This window comes from Phasianus colchicus, chromosome 4 (assembly GCF_987193195.1).
Source record: "Phasianus colchicus chromosome 4, bPhaCol1.hap1.1, whole genome shotgun sequence".
In the NCBI taxonomy this organism is placed as follows: domain Eukaryota; kingdom Metazoa; phylum Chordata; class Aves; order Galliformes; family Phasianidae; genus Phasianus; species Phasianus colchicus.
The window spans coordinates 44,696,573-44,716,080 of NC_143439.1; the positions used below are offsets into that span (position 1 = coordinate 44,696,573).

A 19,508-nucleotide genomic window follows, 5' to 3' on the forward strand; every position below is an offset into this window, starting at 1 on the left:
TTTTTTGGGGGAGGAGATGGTTACCGGAAATAAGCAAATAGAAACAAATGTACACTCAATATTATAAGAGAAAAAATGATTTGCAAGCCATACTTTGCTGGAAGTGGCAGCTTCCAAAGTAAAGGAAATATATTGTAATGGAGGTATGCCAAAAGAAAACAAGTGTGTCTGACCTCTCTCACTCACTCACTTGGTTGTACATCCTTGAAAAGGAGAACTGAGGAAAATACAGTGTGTTGAGGACAGTTTCTTTCAAGTTTCCATGTTCTTTAGGTTAGCACAGGTTACCTGGACTGAGCCACATAGTTTGAGTTGGAAACAATACAGAAATTGCCTGTACTTACTCAGCAGAAAATAAAGGCCTTGTGCTGTCTTCAGAAAGCCTGTGTAAACCACTAACCAAGAATCTTTAAAAGTTAATTTCTAAAGAAATATCAAAACTACGTTTGCCATCATCATGAGTCTCAGTCATGACAAAAACTGAATTTCAAGATTATATAAAAACATTAAAAGGCTGAAAGTTCAAACACTGAAGATATACATACCACTAAGAATTCCTTTTTGTCCACCATTTCATTGCCATCAGTATCAAACATGTTGAAAGCAATTCTAAAACCTGCATGTGGCTCTGCCAAAAAACAAAAATAATAATTCCTTTATTAATTGCAAAAAACCACATGTATGAAACCCTAAGAAATTATACAGCATCTTTTATAAAAACAAACATCCTCTGCTAGTTTAAATTAGTAAATTTGTGTACAGAGTAAATGCAAATCATAACATCAATATAAAATATTATTAATATTATGAAAACGTAAAGGATGCTCACAAAGTCACAGATTATGGAAAATATACAGTAGAAACAGAACATGAAAAATCCAAGAAAAATACTTAGCAGTAGTGGCTGTTTCAGCAGTGGATAGTAATCATTAGTTCATGATTACAAGTATGTTTTGTTTTATTAAAAAAACAAAACAGAACAACAAAGTTGCAGGAAATAGACTTTCTATGAAAACACATTGTTTTCAAAAGACGTTTTGAAAAAGTTTTTTTTTTTTTTTTTTTTTTTTTGCAAAAAAGTCAAAACAAATGATACTTTGATAGAGACTCAGATTTCTTGTTTATATGTGTCAAGACACAGAAATTTGAGATCAGGTTAAAATTTTAAATCAGTTCATAAACATGTGGACTCTGGCAGCAAACATACGTGAAGTCTTTGGACAACAGCTTTGCAGTATGGATGAATTATGCCCAGATTTAGTCCAGACAATGTAGAAATGATAGAAGAATTGATGCAGCAACTATGGATTGCAAGGGTTGAGGGTAAAGTACCTGTTCTGTTTCACAAGTATTGAAATCAGTTTGACAGATTTGCTAAAATAAAATAGATGTTATTGATATCACTGTGTCACTGACATCATCCTTTACACAGAAGGATGTAAAATAATACAATAATGATGCATGTTTTTCTCTTCTCCCTATACTCAATGTCCTTTATGAACAGTAAATTCAGTACATTCAGTACAGACAACTAAAAATTTTATTGGAATATAAGAAAATAAACTTGAGTTCTTAACAGGATTTTAACCTCAATCTTCTCAACCATCAGTAAAATGTGTTTTAAAAAATAAATGCCATAAAGCATAACACAAGATTCCTGTAGGACAGGAGAGGTTCAAAAAAACAAGGATACATCTTTTCCCTACTGAGATATGCAGGAGAGAACAAAAAAATAATATTCTAATGCACAGCAATATATTCAGACCTTAAAAATTTCTAAGGAAGAATTTTTGTTTGCCCTTCCCCCAAATACTTACTTGTTAAAATACATAAGAGGAATAAATATTCTGTGTAAGATATCACACCTAAAAACATCAATAGAAAAAGTGATGCTATATTAGTTTTACATTGTCTTCACATCTTAAACTCAAATGTATTAAATCTATGTATAAGAACAAACACTTTCATACATGTGGATATGCAAATTCTTTTTTGTTTACGTTAGCTGACTAAAATATTGACGTATTTAGTTGGTCTTTTTAGTTTACCTTTGAGTATTCTTGGTGGTAAGTACAGTAAGTAAGGCAAAATAACAACTACAGTCAGTGAAGAATACCTCACTAAAGAGAAGCTGATTAGATTCATGGTTTATTTGACTCTCTGAAAACCTCACCAATAACGACTGACAACACCCTAACAGCATGAGAACATTTATTCTGAAAACCTGAACAGTACTCACTCCTGACATACTGTTTGAAAACAGCTCTTGATTTTTACTAGGTGCTTTGTAAGAGCATGTCCTATGTTAATTGAAAGCTTGGTCTAATATTACTGATGAAAGCACAGCTTGTACTTTTGAATTCTCTTTATATGCTCACCTTCACAATAATCACCTAAAATTTTTACTAAGGCTCTTATTAAACAAAAATGTAGATTTTATTAAATGAGTTTAAAGCCTAAAGGAATCTGTGCTACTGGATTCTATGTTCAAAAGACCCATAAGGGTCTTCTGTCTAAACTTTTCATCCCTTGTTAGATGTCAATAGGCAATCACAGTATTGAATAGCGCTTCTTTTTGGAAATAAAGAAGGCAAAATTTAAGATAGAACTGAAGTCAATATTCAAATAGTATGTCCAGTACTGTAAGAGCCATACTGCTTCCCCTCTCCTAGCTCTTGGGTGTAAACATGACGTTGCAGAATCCTGCAGTTATTGGCTGTTTTTTCCAAATCAAGTTCAAAATATGATGCCCATGTCATCAGCATGGCATGCAAGCTCTTATTCTTTGCTGGTGAAATGCATAGCTAATGTTGGTGACAATGTTGAAAAACAGTGTTTTGTAGCTGAGAATTTGCTCTGTAAACTAGTGCTATTGTGCTTTTGTAGCTGTTGTGGTTTCCACGAAAATAAATAGGAAGCATTATATTCACAGCAAGCAATGTAAGTAGTCTAATGATTTTTTTTCACTGAAACACATAATTTAACCTCATATACTGTATTATCTATACAGATTTCACAATTATTCAACAAATTTAATTTCCATACTTCAAAAGCTGTCAAATTAAGAAACTTTTAGCAATATTTATAGCACAAAAAGTACAAGTTAATTCTTCCCTTTAATAATATTCACAAGGACTTTTTGCCTTTCCAGCTTAGCACTGAAGATTTCAAGAACAGTGGCAAAACTCACCCCAGGTACTTCTTCATTCATATTCTCCAGTAACACAACAATGTATCAATATGTGGCTAGAATTCATACAGTGCTTTGCAGTAATTCTTTGACAATACCTACTGAAGCCTGTTTGGACAGGCACCTATCAAGAAATCAGGTACCTCACAGGTCCTCATACAGTGATGTAAGACATTCTCTAAGACAGTCAATAAAAGTAAAAAAATGAATTTTTGTTTGTTTGATGACACTTTCTTTGTTGCAAAACAGAAGAAGGAAATGCAATTGTCAAATCATCCACCACAGGCATGAAGACAGCAATACAAAAAGCCTTGAAAGCATTCTCTCCTTTTGTCTGTACTGGTATATGGTAGCTGTAGACAGATAGTTCTGGTTGACTGCACTGACTGTTATGGGAGAGGGGCTCCGTAATTTCAATTGAACAAAAAGAAAAGCTTATACCAAAATCTGAAAGAATAGAAGGAGGTCACTCAAGGGTAAAACATAGCAAGACCTAAGGACAGCTGGTATAAATTTGTTTAGTGCAACTAATTCAAATAAATATATGGCAAAATACACTGATATAGGCCTTTACTACTTGCTTCATATTAAAACGTGCATGTTTTAAAGAAAATGAGTAAGATTAATCTGGGAGCACTCATGCCATACAGTAATGAAATTAAATCAGAATGGAGGAGACTTGAATTCTATTTTCATTCCTTCCATTGACTTACTAAAGGACTTTATTACACTAGTTTTGATCCTCTTAATTTCATCAGCTTCTGTCGAATTTCACTAACATAAAACTTAAGTATTGTTGAATCAAGACTATATTTTGGAGATGTTTTATTACAGACTTGCTTTTAACTAATTAGGTATTGACTTAACAGAATCTGAAGCTGAATTTTTATTTAATTAATATTTCAAGATTGAGCTGTTCTGACATCAGCCTAGAGCAAAGAAATACAATGCAAACATATGCCAGTATCTGTGTCTCTGTAGCACTGGCTGCAGACTCAAGGCAGAAAGAGTTAAGCAGTTTACAATTAGAGACTCATGAAATTCAAGCCTGTGAGCTGCTCTGAGAGTAGGGGCTTATCGACTCCATTAACAATGTTAAGATGTAGTTGGGGGTTGAACTCAATCTCTACAGGTACCTTCCAACCTCTGTAATTCTGTGTCTCTGTGAAACAGATGCATCAAGTAAATGCACATATTTGTTAGGAATTTTTTTGCTGGTATGAATATTTTATACATCTATACTGTTTTTCTTTATAGCAATTACTTGTGGTTGTTTTTGAAATTTTCAATAGTCCTTTGCCATAATGAAAATAAGCAAAAGAATATGTGGTTTATTTATTATAAACAGCTTTTGAATATTTGTACACAAACTATTACAGCTTTTTGAAGTGATAAAGCACAATAAGGAAGAGAATAAATAAATGAGAAGATGAAACCCAAAGTACGGCTCTTCCTTTGCCAGTAGTAAGAATTTTAAAGGCTAACAAAACTTTAACCTTCTGACTTTACATGAAGACACAGTATTTCTGAAACTCTGTTTTGAAAAAGGTATTTATTCAATTGTATTAGGGCCATTAATGTCTTTAAAATAATCACATCATTGCACGAATTTAAAAAAGTGAAGACATTTAGTGTCTTTACTGGAATATTCTGTCTACTTTCTATAAATAATTTTTAATTGGAACAAACAACGTGAAATAGTCAAAATCAGTTTAACGTATTCTAAAATACCAATTCACTTAAAGATGTTAGCTCTAAGCTGGCATGATTAAAACACCGCAGAAATTAAAGTGAATGTCACTATTCAGTAAAATGTAAAATACAAGACAATTATCTTTTTTGAAGATGTGACTCAGGTAAAAGCAGAACACTACTTCAGCACCACTAAATTAATACATCTGACAATTTGGTTCAGGAAAAATCACAGAATTGTAGAGTTTGGAAGGGATCTCCATAGATCATAGAGTCCAACCCCCCTGCAAAGCAGGGCCCCTACGGCAGGCTGCCCAGGTAGGCTTTCACATGGGTCTTGAGTATCTCTAAAGAATGAGAATCTACAACCTCCTTGGGCAGCCTGGTCCAGTGCTCCATCACCCTCAGTGTGAACAAGTTCCTTTGCATATTAGTAATAAATTCTTATTCCTCACCTTTCTCATTCAGATTACGGAAAAGTTTGGATGAGCCTTTCCAAACTGGTGGTGTTTCCATAAGGATCTGATTCAATTCCTAAAAAAATAAAATTAGAAAATTATTGACATGATTAAACAAAGACGTTACTGGATTATGAGTAAGTGCTAGGAAATCAACATGAAAGGAAATGCTTGCAACTCTGCAATTTAATTTAATTTCAGTTTAGCACACTGACTTTGGGAAGTACTCACATAAATTTCGTACATATGATTAATCCAAAAATTGCTCATCTGAGAAAACTCACATGAATACTATTTACAGAATTGGAAAGACACATAGAACTTTCATCAAAACCTCACTGAAGTCCAGGCAGGAGAACTCATCCTTAGCTTCAGTGAATATGTGCAGCAGTGAGTAACTTCAGCAGCAAATATATTTTATGTTCTTTTAAGACACTTGACCTGAACCAAAGCAAACTTCACCCACAAATATGAATATACTTTACTCTCAATACAGGGACACAGACACAGTTCACTTGCAGTTGTACAAATATAAAAGAAACGGAAACTTAAGAGGTACTTCAATACCACAAAAGGTACAGAATGGCATTAGTATTTCAGCTGCAACACTTAGACAATAAAGAAACTCAGTCAGGTATGAGCTGAGGAAGAAACTGACGGAGGTTTGAGGAAGTCAGTAAAATCAAGACAACATGCTTGAGCAGCTGTGCCTGATTGAGATTCTAGATTCAAATCTGTCTAAAGTGACAGAAAATTAAGAAATTAAAACTTTTTTTGATAAATGTTAAAAACTCACTCTCTTCTGCCACTCCAAGTTCACATCATGAAAATGCATAGTTATAAGATAACATGGGAATTATTACTCACCTGCTTGGAAAGGGATCGCCACTTTTTAGCACCTGCAACAAAAGACAAAGTTTGGACATATAAAATTCAGTTATACCAATATGGTGTCATTACAATTATAATGCATCCATACCCCATTTTCTATTCAAAAAAAGAGGTATTTTCCCCACTGTATTCATCAGATTGAAGCTACAGCCTGGTTCCAAAAAATTCTTATTATGTTATTAAAAAAGCAAGTAGTGTAATACATACATGAATTCCCAACGCTCAAGAATCAATTTGGATGTATAGTTTTTAATCAAAATCCAGTTCAGTGAGATAATATTTTCTACCTCCATAACAAACTGTTAAAGCATTAAACAGGAAATAGAATGCACTTGGTTAACCTGTGGCATCAACAAGTCTGAACTATCATTTAGTAACAGCAGTATTATTCAAATCATAGGGGAGACCTAGATTCCTGTCCCTACTTCACTATTCATACATTTTAAAGAAAATACAGGAAAAAAAAAAAAATCCTTCAAACATCACCAGAAACTAGGGCTCCTTTTAGCCACTCCTAATCAGACTCATGCTTGCTGTTATAGCTGCTGTCAAGCTCTATTTTTTGTAAGAAATTTTAACAAAGAATCTGAAAACTTCAGATCAGGAATTGCTCATCAGAACTGAAAGCTAATAATGGATAATAGCGAGCTGATATTTTTCATAAAGCCTTAAAATGAAATATCCAGGAGCAAATGAAGACACCAGCATTTGACAACAGTTGTCCAGAAACACGCAAGAATGCAAAACCTGAGGTTCATCTCCAACCACTCAAATCTTTGCAGTATTAAACTAAAGCACTGTGAATATGCAAATTCATGAGAGTACAAAAAGCTGTGTGCTATGTGGTAAAATGCATAACTTCTTGGTTGAAAAAGGCTCGTTATTACAGAGCAAAACAACCTGTAGAATAAGAAATCCCTTTCTTATGATGGCCCCCATGCTTCTTTCAATAACAGTCATGTGACAGATGCCACTCACTGTGATCTAGTTCATGGTTAGAAAGTGTCTGGAATTGCAGTTTTACATCCCAGTAATACTACTAAGAGTGTTTGTAAATCCTACCCCTACTATGGTGTGCTATACCAAGCAACAACATACAATCGACTAACAGCATTTTACATACTTTCCAGTTTGATTATGTACTATTAATTAAAGCCTCGTCTCAAAATACTAAATAAAACCAAATAAAGTAACCTCCTTCACCATATTAATTGCTTTGTGTTTATATCTACCATAAAAATAATTATATCTAGCATTCTAATCAGATAATTTCCCATATGTTTATACCTAGATTTGTCCTTCCAGACATACAAATACGCTATCTACATGCAAACATTTTACAGCTGAGTATTAGGCTATTTTTTTTTCTTTTAATATCTACCAAGAGTTAAAAGGAATAAAATATAATTTCCTTACTCTGTGTCTTTATAACAGCTGCTCAGAGTCAGAAGTTATACATTATAAAAGAAAATATACTCTTACCATATTAGTTAGTGTTTAATCAAAAAAGGAAGTGAATGCCCTCTTGACTTTTGTAGAGTTGACTCTATCTCCAAAGTAAACCAATCACAATAGATACATTCACTCCATCACAGATCTCATTCAGGTCTAGTATTATTAGCTTTTCTACAAAGCAGACATAAAGAGCTACTATTATTATTCTTCAAAGGGTGATTTTGCTTTATAGTCTTAATCCTTAAGAAGTCCAAGTGTACGTTCTTTTTAATATATAGATATTTTAACATGTTGGCTTGCATGGATCCAATTATTTATCATTAAAAGCAAAACTAAAATGATTCAAAAATACAAAATAAGTTATTTTATTCAGAAAAATACTTCATTTAAAACTTGTTACCTTCAGAGATAGATAATTAAGACTTGCCCAAACTCACAAAGCTGTACAAAAATTAAAACTAAATATTCAGAGATCAGAATCTATAAGTGGCAACACCTGCAGGCTGTTTACTTCATTTATTATTTCTTATTTGTCAGCCTTTTGCCCAAAATTCAGCCCAGTTCTGCCCAAGTATCCCAGATAATATGATTTCCACCAAAATGAAGTCATCTCCTTCTACTTAGTTACTGCCTCTTACACCATCCCTTAATCATCTCTGTCATGTAATCTCTGCTACTTGTGTACAAAACTTAAAGGCATATAGGTTAGTTTTGCCTAGTCTCAGAGATTAACTGGATGCCTGGGAAAGACTTTTATCTAAGCAAGGTCTTCTACACTGAATTCAGAAGGTTTCCTCACTGCTTGAACTCCTTATTTTTTCTCCTCTGGCAAGACAGATACAGAATACTCTTGGGAGTTTAACACTTTTTAAATTATAATTTTTTTTAAATCTAAATATTTCAGTGAGGGAAGAGGAAGCCTAAATCTAATCAGCGTGGAAAAGTCTTACTGGTCTACCACTCATACACTGTCATAAAATTGAGCTGAAGTGCTTTTTTAACTGATATCCAGTACATGCCACAAATGCTCCATAACCATACATGGCTCTGCTATGAGATGGACTGGGGAAAAGCTGGTGAAGCCCAACTCTCTGGTCACAGAAAAAGGACCCTGGAGATTTGGGCTGAAGAAGTAGTTATGAAGTGCTGACATGTAATTACATTAATTTCTGTGAAAAGAGATCTACCTTCTCTGTTTCAAATGGTGAGCAAAAAGGAGAATGAAGATTCACTTCCTGGTAGGAGTTTTAAAATTTTTCAAATTTTCACCATCTAAGCTCTATCTTGTGTCTTCATTGTTACAAAGAGTGATTGTACCTTCAGTTAAAAGTTAGGGGAGCTTTGATTACTAACACAATCAGCTGAAATATTTCCCGTTTCATTAGAGCTAAGAAAATAATGGGAAAAAAAACTGTAGAAGCTTTAACCTCTCCTCTGACTGATTTACCTGCTTTTGACTGTTCTCTATATATTAGTTTTCTTCCGTAAATCTGCGATGAGGCATTATATATGCCATATCTGAGCAAAGATTACTCACTTTTCTCAGAAGTTGTATGCAGCTACCAATGCACTGCAAGCCTGAGGGCCCAGAAATCAAACAAGATCAGCAAAAGGTTATAATATTCACCTTTCTATTTGGTCACTCTTTGATATTTAAAGCAAAATAAACTGATTAAGTGAGCTAAAGTTGATAGTTTATTTTTCATTAACTTGATTGATACATAGTGCTGCCTCTGTCTAATTTTAAATGTAGAAAGTGGATCCCCTGAGGACTGAAACTCCTACTCAAAGTGTGTTATTTAGAATACCTTGATATGCTTGTAGAATCTCTGTAGTGGGGAAAAAAAACAACAAAACAAACAAACAAAAAAAAAAAACAACCCAGACAAAACACACATAATCCCAAAACAACAGAACACCAAAACCAAAACTCAACCAACAAAACAAAACACAAATGATATTGATAATTTAGGATGGCAGAAGCTACAAAACTATATAACAACATTATTCTAAATTATTTAGGTTTCTTGCTTACTTTTCACATAAAGTTCACAAAGGAAGGAAATTTTGCAGCACAACTGTCCTGCTTGAAAAGAATCCAGAACTGTAGCCACATCAAAGCAAAAGGTAAAAATGAACTTATCTTTCACACCTACTGAGCTGTGTGTGACCTCTAAGACAAGAACATTTATTTAATGACTTCTGAGGGAAAACAGTTCACAAAGTAATAACTATCAGGATGCTGACTGCATGCATTTAAATACCATGAAAAATAAAAGGCGAAGACTGAGCATCTTTACATACCTATCACAAACAATAGTAGTAATCAAAAACAAATGGAAAAATAACATACGTCACCATCACGTCCACAGCAATTTTATCAATACAAAACTTCTGCTTACGTTTCGGTTCATCATTTGTGACAGCCTGAATGAAGTCATACGGAGTCATATACAGCTGTCCTTCAAATTCTAAACTGGCAAACCTACGAAACCGTTGCTCCCGAGGTGTTGCATAAAGGTGTAAATCTTCAAGGTCTGATCTGTTTTCTGTAACCTTCAAGGACATAAGGAAACAGTTTAAATGTATCATCTTACAATTGCCACTGCCATTCCCTACAAAGAAACTCTAAATTAAAGAGTGATAATTCGTTAAGTCAAATCCATCCAAATACTGTTTTACAGTAAGAGCTTAAGTGAGGATGTCACCACTATCATTTGCACTCTTCCATAATTTTAGCAGGTCATCATTACAAGGTGAAATAGTAGCAGGTCATCATTACAAGGTGAAATAGTGAAATTTTTGACACAAGCTAAGCTCATAGTCAAAAAAAACAAAAACAAAAACAAAAAAAAACTTAGGTTCATAGAAAAGAAACCAACTCTAACTCAAAAAGTCTACGTAACTTAAAGTGACTCTGTTAAAGTTATTTGTGGTCTCATATTTCCAAAAGAAAATGAAATACTTTTTAATTGCTTCATCATGTAGAGCACAGCTGTTGACAGTAATAGGCAAAAAATCTCCACAATAGTCCCCGGTGCAAATCTCCTATGATTACTACTGTTTCCAGGATCCACTGCAATCAAAGCTACTCACTGAGTCTTTGTAAACTTGGTAGTACAAAACTCTAAGTGTTCTCAATTGTTACATATGTATTTGATACTGTCAAAGATTTAAACAGAAAATATGTTACCACAAACTGAAAACTTTCTACAGCTCACAACCTGGCAAGCTCCTCTGCAGATTCAAGAGCTTGAAGAAAATGCATGGTTTTTAATTTTATTTATGTATTTATTTTAACAGAAATGAAAAATATCAAAACCAAATTGATTCAGAAAAGGACAAGCAATGACACAGGTAACTTCTCCCAGTATGTAAAAAGAAGAATGCAGTATCTTACCAGTGAAATAACCCATTCTGCCATTGTCATCATCATTCTTGTCATTTCAGACAGTATATCTAAAACACTTCATGTATCAAAATTAGCAAAGAAGAGGCAAATAGTAGCAATAATTTAACTAATATCTATTTGTCTTTTAACTAAGAAAATATCTAAATGTTTTTTCGTCTTTTTAAAAAACCCTCTCTCTTAAAGCCATTACCACAGGACTACAGCATTAACTCTAACTCCCAGTGCATTGCATGATGTTATGATGTGGAATACTGATAGAAAATCATGAAAGCATGACACCTCTTCCAGCAGCAACCTGCACCTACCCCAGATTAGCATGATAAAGAAACTACAGGCTTCAGTATATTTTTATTCTGAGGAATAAAAACACCAGTATCTTGAGCTTTCTAGTTTCAAAATAAAGAATCAGAACAAGCTGTTTATGCTACTGATCTAACATGGACTCAAAAAAAAAAAAAAAATGTATAAAGGGCCTAACTTTCTTTATTAGATCACTGGACTCATATATTAAACGTTCAAGTCAAGGCTAAGCAGGGTTTGGCTGCAGAAGACCCCAGGTACGAGCCTTAGCTAACTGCCAAGTAAAACCATCTACAGGAATACTATTATTTTTTTCCCCAATTTCCTGTTATCCGTTCATGAAACTTATAGCAACTTTGTCTTGCATAGACTCTGTAATTACTATGAGTTCCTTAATGTGCTAATTAAAAAGTCAAGACATTCTAATGTATAACCTCCACCCTTATCTTTCCAAGCATTCATTTAAAGAATTCTTCTCAACACAATTACAAAATACGTCCTCAGTGTTCTTCCCAACGCTGGGGGAATCATAATTCAGTGAGGCAAGTATGAGAATTTTAGCGATGTCATGATTTTTTCCCAATTAATTTATTTCACATTTATGCTCAGGTTAGGCAATCTTGCTGTATGCAGCAGCACTACTATCAAATCTAATAGACACAAGAACAAGACACAGAAAGCAGACACTGAGTACCTCAGGGAAGGTACTGTTGGCAAAGGAGTGAACATCATTCAATAGGATTCCAACTTCTGGATAAGCTCTTGAAACTTCAAATAGACTAAAGCTCTCTGTAATCACCAACAGCCTTCAAAAACTTTCTTGAAAGTACATATCTTTGAGAAACAAAAGAAATTTTTCTATACTTCTATTTATTAATCCTCTTAATCAGACTTTCCTAACAAGTACAAGGATTTCATATCATATTACCTTTGGAAAACTGGACATAGTCATTTCCTTCAAGCAGACTGTCATGCACCTCCCAACAGCAGTAATATGTTACAAGTAGCAGGTCAGCCCCTGTTTATCTGTACATGTATACCAATCTGCTTCCCTGCACTAGCAGGAAAAAACAAGAACATAGCTGATGGCCATTAATTCCCATCCTTCCACCTTCACAAAGGAAATGGACATAATTGGGCAAGAGGGGCCTGAGAGCTCTCACAAACAATGCATTAGCATCTTCACAATCTCACAAAAACCTACGCACTGAGAGTTGTAATCAAACAGCTCATAGCTCACATCCTTCTGCCCTTCCTCTTTCCAATTCAGTGTCTCGTTGCTTGGTATTTGTCCTCCCACATCTTATGTTATGCCTTTTCTCAAGCACAGTGCCAATCCAACAGCAGCATTTTGAAGTGCTGCTATGTACAGTCCCAGCTTCCAGCTGCCTTCTGCAGAATCAGGACCAGATAGATTACAGCTTAATTTATATCAGCCAAGGAGGAAAAGAAAAAAAAAAGCGCCAAACAAAATTGCCTTAGACTAATTTCTTGCTGTTTTTAACATTCCCATCATACAAAAGTACATACACATGCCTAATATACAGAGATACTTAAAAGCACTTCCTAAAATGAATTAAAAGACTTTCACACAAACCAGCACCACACAAAGGATACAATGCGAAACACTTTCCAGAAATCCATTTTAACATCAATTTAATTTTTATTTACCATGTTTTGATAAGCTGAAGACCAAACTAATTTTGACGAGGTAATTCTCCAAGTGGGAGTATCATGCTTCAATTACACATGCGTTCCACTGACAGTCTCTGCTTATTACAAACAGCATGAAGTATCTGCTAAAGGCATCCAAAGTTTCAAATTAATTATGCAAATGAAAACATGATAACAATGCTGTCTCACTAACATATTCCAAAGACTTCATATAATTCCTAAGATCCATTTTCTAGAAGCGTCACATTTAGAGAAGATAAAGTAAGCGCAATGCCACCACATCTCACAGAGCAGCAGTCCTTCTTCATTACAGTCACCCAACATTCTGAAGTCAATCAGCTTTGAACACACACCTTGTAGCACCTGTTTTTAAAGTAATATCCCCCTGTATTTTCTCCATTTAATCACAGCAGAAACGTAAGCGTGGCAAATCTAGGCTTTCTATCAAGCAAAATTGCTGTCTAAAACTGATCCCCATTTTTGGTTCATCTTTCACATACTAACCACCAGTAGAGAGCTGACGAACAGCCATGAAAGTCCAGTGCACTGACCAAACATTTCCACATACTACTCACACTTCCTCAAAGCATGGCTGAACCTCCATTTCTGGTCCCATATCTGCCTGACTGGCTCTCTTATCTCAGATCCCTGATCCGTCTGAATTTGGCACAATATGTATTAACCTGTATGGCCTAGCAGTGAAATCCATGCAGTAACTCTGCTGCTGTAAGATGGCCTAACGCTCACATAGTGACATCAAAGCAATTAAAACGTTGCAGTAGATATGACCTCAAACTACTTGAAAATATTGGTAAATGGTAATTATACAGCTGGGGTTCAGTAGAATAAGATATAGAAGATATAATATGACATAATTACCTTTCTTACTAAAAAACACAACAGAAACACTCTTTGCCCAGTGTTGGTCTCACATCCGGTTAAGACAGAAATTCAGAAGTTTTGCTCTGTGGCCAAACTTTTCCACTGAGACAAGCTTAAACACCAGATATAAGATTTACTGTTTGGAAAAAAATAAAATTCCAAAGAATCTATTATCAAACCCCAGAATAATACTCCAATACTCAGATCCTAAGAATATCTACAACTAATGGAAAATATTTTACAAACAAACAGATAAAAATATACATACTGAGTATGCATATATATGAAGCAAATAGCTTCAGCAGTATCACAAAAAACCCACCAGTTTGATGTATTCCAAGTCAAATTAGTGTTCTTTTGCTTTTGTCCAACTGACATGAAGGTGAACCTATTTTAAAGCCAACATTTGCTATTAGAAGTACCTCTGCTTGCAGTCAAAAGTATGTTATGTTACAGCAGTTTAATCTTTAAGTAATTTATTTCAAGTGAGTGCATTTCTTTGAATTTTGCTTGCAAGTAATCTGTCTTCCATCAATGAGAACCTGTGCAAATTATTAAAATAAAAAGGCTTTCAAAGCACTGCTGTTTCTTACTTCCTTCACTTAAATTTGACTTGAGGCTTATTTAATATGCTCCCATGTAGATAAAAGTAGCACAGTTTTGTTTTCATGCTGGGTGGCCAAAAGGTTAAACGTCATGTTCCCAGTGTGGGAAAATCCCTGAAGAAGACAAAACTGTTTTGATGCTTACAGAAATTATATTTCTAGTAGAGTACTTAGATGTAGAACCACCACCAGTTCTGTTAGTTGATCCCTCTTCTCTGAGATAAGAACATTATTATATTAAAATATTTATAACATAGGAAGCTGGAATGTGTTTTAAATGTTGAGAAAAGGGCCCTTTTCAAATAAAATACTGTTACAGGAAATTCTTGAGGTAACAGTGTTTATCCATAAGCACAGATTCTTGAAATCTTCCAAAATAAATATTACACTCAGATATTCTCCAACAGTCCCTCTTACATGAGTCTGACATGCAACTTACTCAAACTCCAGAAGTTCTTCCAGAAGTTTCAGTTAGTACATATGTTTTGCTGTACCGGTCCATATATTTTGCTGCCTGCAAGACTGAAACGTGCAGTATCCCAAACATATAGCATACCTTTTTAACATCTTAAGGAACACAGAAGTAATGCCAAGAGGTAAACATGCCTTTTCCTTCAACACAACTCTTGCTGCAGCTGGCTGGCAAGCACTAACCTCATCAGGGTGATTACACAATGAGGAGCTTCATACAACATCAACCAAAGAGCCAACCACTTTTCCACATTTGGCAATTGATCTGCTGCATGAAACACACAATGTGTATGGAAAACAGTTAACTACAAGTGATCCTTGTGAAAATGATCCTTTATGCATCTCCTAGAGCAGGCAAAACAGCCTGCTCCCTAAGGGAATTTGCCTTATGTTTTGGAGTTAACGTCTTGGTCTTCATTTGACAGTGTTGGAAATATATGATGTAATCCACTCAGAAATGTGCTGCTACAAATAAACTTGACCTTTTCAGTGCTTTCTCAGACAGTTTGACACTACTGCTGAGGTAGAAGGAAAAGAAAAGCCTCTAGAAACATCCAAAGTATGCAGCTTCTCCTGGAAATGAAGTGTGTCTTCACGAAACCTGATAAAGCAGATTCTCTGTACCTCACTCCTCAACCACTTTTTAAATTTCTAAATCACCTCTGAAGTAAGTGATTCAAGGCTGTTTCATGAAGTCTGGATTCCATAAAGGCATTTGCTACCTTTATGGAATGACAGCACAGTTACAAAAAAGAACTCTTTGGGGATGCTAAATATGTCATCGTTCGTATTTCCAAGAAAATATTAGTAAACTATAGAAATGAAAGTGGAAGCAAGGAATATGAAAGCAAGGAAGTGGAAGACAAATATTCTGACACTGGCTTGTGTTTTTCTGATACTGTTATATTTTGGTGAAAAAGCATGGTACACAGCTGTCCTGACAAGGTAAAGGCTTCATGAGAAGCATACTGTTTGAGATCTTCAGGATCAGCACCCTTCTTAGGTCAATATCACAGTACAGAAAATCTGTATCAAAATAACAGTTCTTTCAAAAAGTTTCTGTTCTGAATAAGCATCTCCATACCTGTAAAATAGCTCTTCTATCTTCACTGAATCTTTCTGTTTGTTTGAGTGCAGGATTTTACTTCGGTTTTGAAATGTCACATAGGAGTTAACTGGAAGGCTTTGTGGACTTTGGTAACAAATACAACAATAAAATCATTGCTCTTTAGAACATCCAAGATTTTACTCCATGTAATTACATAAGCCCCCTGGTCCTCAGGACTGGTATTATTCTTAGTAAACTATGTGGGAAAAAGGAATCCTATAGGCAGCTTAGGTTCACGCTGCATCTGTAGCAAATCTTACTCTCTACCATAATACCTCCAATAATATACTTGGTCAAACAAGTATATTACTACACTAACTGTATAACATTTGCCTGCTCAAAATACTTTACCACATGGCCACATGAACATTATTTGGAGGCAGATGGCCTCCAAAAAGAAAGCTGTTCTTTTACGCCAAAACAAACTGGATTAAAAACAAATATGCATACATCCTTTTCAGTGTCTAGGAAGACCAGAAACCTATTCTGCTGTCTGCTGGAACTGCCAAGATGAAACACCAAGGTCATTCTGCTTATTACATTTCCACAAAAAGCCAGCTCAAGAAATAAGGAAGAGACGTGAATTAAAGACTAGCTATGGTTGTCTTATCCATATATATTTTAAACATCAAAAGCAGTCAAGAGTATTACAAGTAATCGAATATCTGAATGCATTACAATACTGTTTTCACTTACAAATTCACTGTGCACTATTACAAATTCAGTTATCCATCATTAATGTTTCAGAAAGATTTTTTCACCCCCAAAGTGCTCATCTTGTTAGCCAAGTTGCTTCTGCATTTCTATCTGTTATACAGAGTCCCAGAGGTGCAGCAAAAATCACTCGCTATAATTCCTTCTAGCAGCTACTGACTCTCAATAGAGCAGTGAGAGCACTGATATCAGCTGCTTCTTCCAATGATCCAAGTAAAAGGCATCTGGAAAACGCATCCGGGTAGAGGGAAAATGAGGAGCAGCATATTACCATTGCATAATATCATGAATATATGCATCATTGAATGCAATTTGAACACAACAGTTGCATCTTTTCTTCCCTGAGAAGACACCTCTAGAGGTATTTTAGAAGCCTGCAGTGAAAGACACCACAGGTCTTGCGGGGCAATCATAAATGGAGTACAGATGGCAGATGAATCTCATGGTCAGAAAACTCTTTGTATCTCTAACAGATAGATGCAGTATCAAACTATGATCTTTATTGCCACACAAATCCTTCTGCAGCACATAATCAATAATTTAAAAAAAAAAAAAAAAAAAAAAGGGGAGGAAACCACTAAGTCAATCCAAGAAGTGTGCAGCTATTTGATCCTTGTCTTTAGGGGAAAAGAAATTGACAGGATGCTTTATCAGGAATACTGGACACTCATATCTCCAATTTTCAAGAATCAATGAGATCATTCAAAATAAAAGCTGTAACATAAAGTCAAGTATTCCAAGTCTTTGTGCATTTAGTCTGGTTACACAAACTGAGTGGGCACATCTCAACCAACTTCTTCAAATATTTTTGTTATTCAAACTGAAAACAAAATTAATTACAGTCTTTCTGCATAGGAACATAAGTAACTTTTTTCCTCCTGCTTCACATTCAGCCACACAGCATTCTAAAACACTTAGAGTACACACAAAAGATGCATTTCATTTTATACACTGCTTCATATTAATTCAAATCTAGTGTTAATTCTGACATCTAAAATTTCTGACTCTACAACTTCAACATTTTGTAATTTTTGTCAGTGAAAATTCCTAGTTACATTTCACACTAAATTTAGTGGCTATTCTAGGATGCAATAGCTGTTTCCCTCAAAAGAAGTTGAAAAGTTGATTTATCCAGAAGAGTGGATAAATCAAATGAAGTAGTGTTTTGTCCAGTCAAAACAGCATGAAAGACTGAAAGTTTGTTAGGTTCTCTGTGTCCTAACAGCACAGTCAAAACAACAAATGCTCAGTCAAAAGTACCCGGTTCACCTCTCCTCTAGGAGCAATACTACCCACAGAAGCTGCCCTTGGCTAGCAATCTGAGGCATTAACCACACAAGGCCTCCAGTGCATAAACACTGAACCTCTTCCCACACATAACAAACTTGATGTAGAGAAAGCAGGCAGTGTGCAACACTGATGAGCAGTCTGAAAAGATGTCATCCTGGGAGATCAACTAATCTTGGCTCCTGACATTTTAAAAAACATGACGCGTAAAATAAAAATAAAAACAATAATTAAAAACAAACAAACAAAACGATTACCATTTGCTAAGAACAGCACTGTGCTGGAGTTTCTCCCCACTTGAAAATTTCCAAGTTCACACCAGCTATTTTGAGTTACCATACCGCCAGGCACCGCTCCTGCTGAACCAGCCCAGCCTTCGCACAGCACGCCTTACCGGCACCGCTGCTTCCACACAGCCCTGCGCAAACCTTCTACAAGACTGTCTGTCTGATATTAAAAAGATAACTAAGCGCAAGGAACAGAACGCATAGGTTTTGTGCCCCCAGCAGGCTTCCGCTCTACGCTATGGTAAAAAAAAAAAAAAAAAGGCGAGGAGCTCCGGAGCAGAGAACAGCGCGCACAGCGCTGACGCTCCCGCAGCGCAGCCAAAGCCCGCAGGCGCCGGCGGTCCCGCTACGTCCAGCGGTCCGGCAGCCCCTCCTGAGAGCGGACCGGCTCCAAGCCGGGTGACAGGCAGGGGAGGGAGAAAGACGGCGTTCCTCTATCCGCGCTCGGCCACCGGCTAGCAGCACGCCGGGGTCCCGCGCCGCCCTAGGATGAGCTCCGGCCACGGCACGGAGCGAGGCCGCGGGGCGGGCGGGGCGCGGCGCGCACACACCTACCGTCTCCTTGGCAGCGGCCGCCACGGGGATGGGGAGCAGCGCCCGAGCTCCGCCCGCCTCGGCGGCTGTCGGCTGCCGGGAGGACTCCCGCCGCCGCCGCTCGGACAGCTGATAGCCCGCGTAGCCGGCGAGAGCCGCCCCCGCCGCCCAGCCCAGCTCCCGCCGCCACCTGCTCGGCCCGGCCGGCTCGGCCCCGCCGCCGGCCCACAGCCTCCGCGCCGGCGAGGCGCTAGGTGCGGAGCCCAAGCGGCGGCGCCACCGCAGGAGGGTACGCAGGGCGGCCATGGCCGCCGCTCCGCCCCGATGACAGGCGGACACAGCCCCCGCCGGCGACCGGGGAAAACCTCGCGAGAAACGGGGAAGGGGTGGGGAAGGGAGAGCCCCCGCCAGTCCCCGCCCCCGCCCGCTGGTACTCGGGTCCGGGCGCTGCCCAGGTGTTCCCCTACCTCCTCTAGCAGCGCAGCGGCAGCGCGGCGGTCACAGCTTCTGCAGTGGTCCTGGTGCCTGAGGGGCGGCCTCGGGGCAAG

The 19,508-nt window shown here is 36.9% G+C and overlaps 1 protein-coding gene across 9 annotated transcripts in view; it reads right to left on the reverse strand.

The window, feature by feature from the left end:
• Positions 1-19,303, reverse strand: part of MICU3 (mitochondrial calcium uptake 3) — a 46,412-nt gene extending 27,109 nt beyond the window's left edge. For 8 of the 9 annotated variants that reach the window (XM_090139392.1, XM_090139394.1, XM_090139389.1 and 5 more), the window contains exons 1-6: positions 18,982-19,303; positions 10,089-10,242; positions 6,208-6,239; positions 5,338-5,416; positions 1,818-1,865; positions 546-628 (exon numbers count right to left, since the gene is read on the reverse strand). In XM_090139392.1, the coding sequence (XP_089995518.1) occupies positions 546-628; positions 1,818-1,865; positions 5,338-5,416; positions 6,208-6,239; positions 10,089-10,242; positions 18,982-19,266 (681 nt within the window). In that variant the 5' untranslated portion in view covers positions 19,267-19,303. Of the gene's footprint in view, positions 1-545; positions 629-1,817; positions 1,866-5,337; positions 5,417-6,207; positions 6,240-10,088; positions 10,243-18,396; positions 18,681-18,981 lie in introns of those variants that run through there. The other variant, XM_090139395.1, reaches the window with a different exon arrangement.
• Positions 19,304-19,508: the final 205 nt, after the last annotated feature.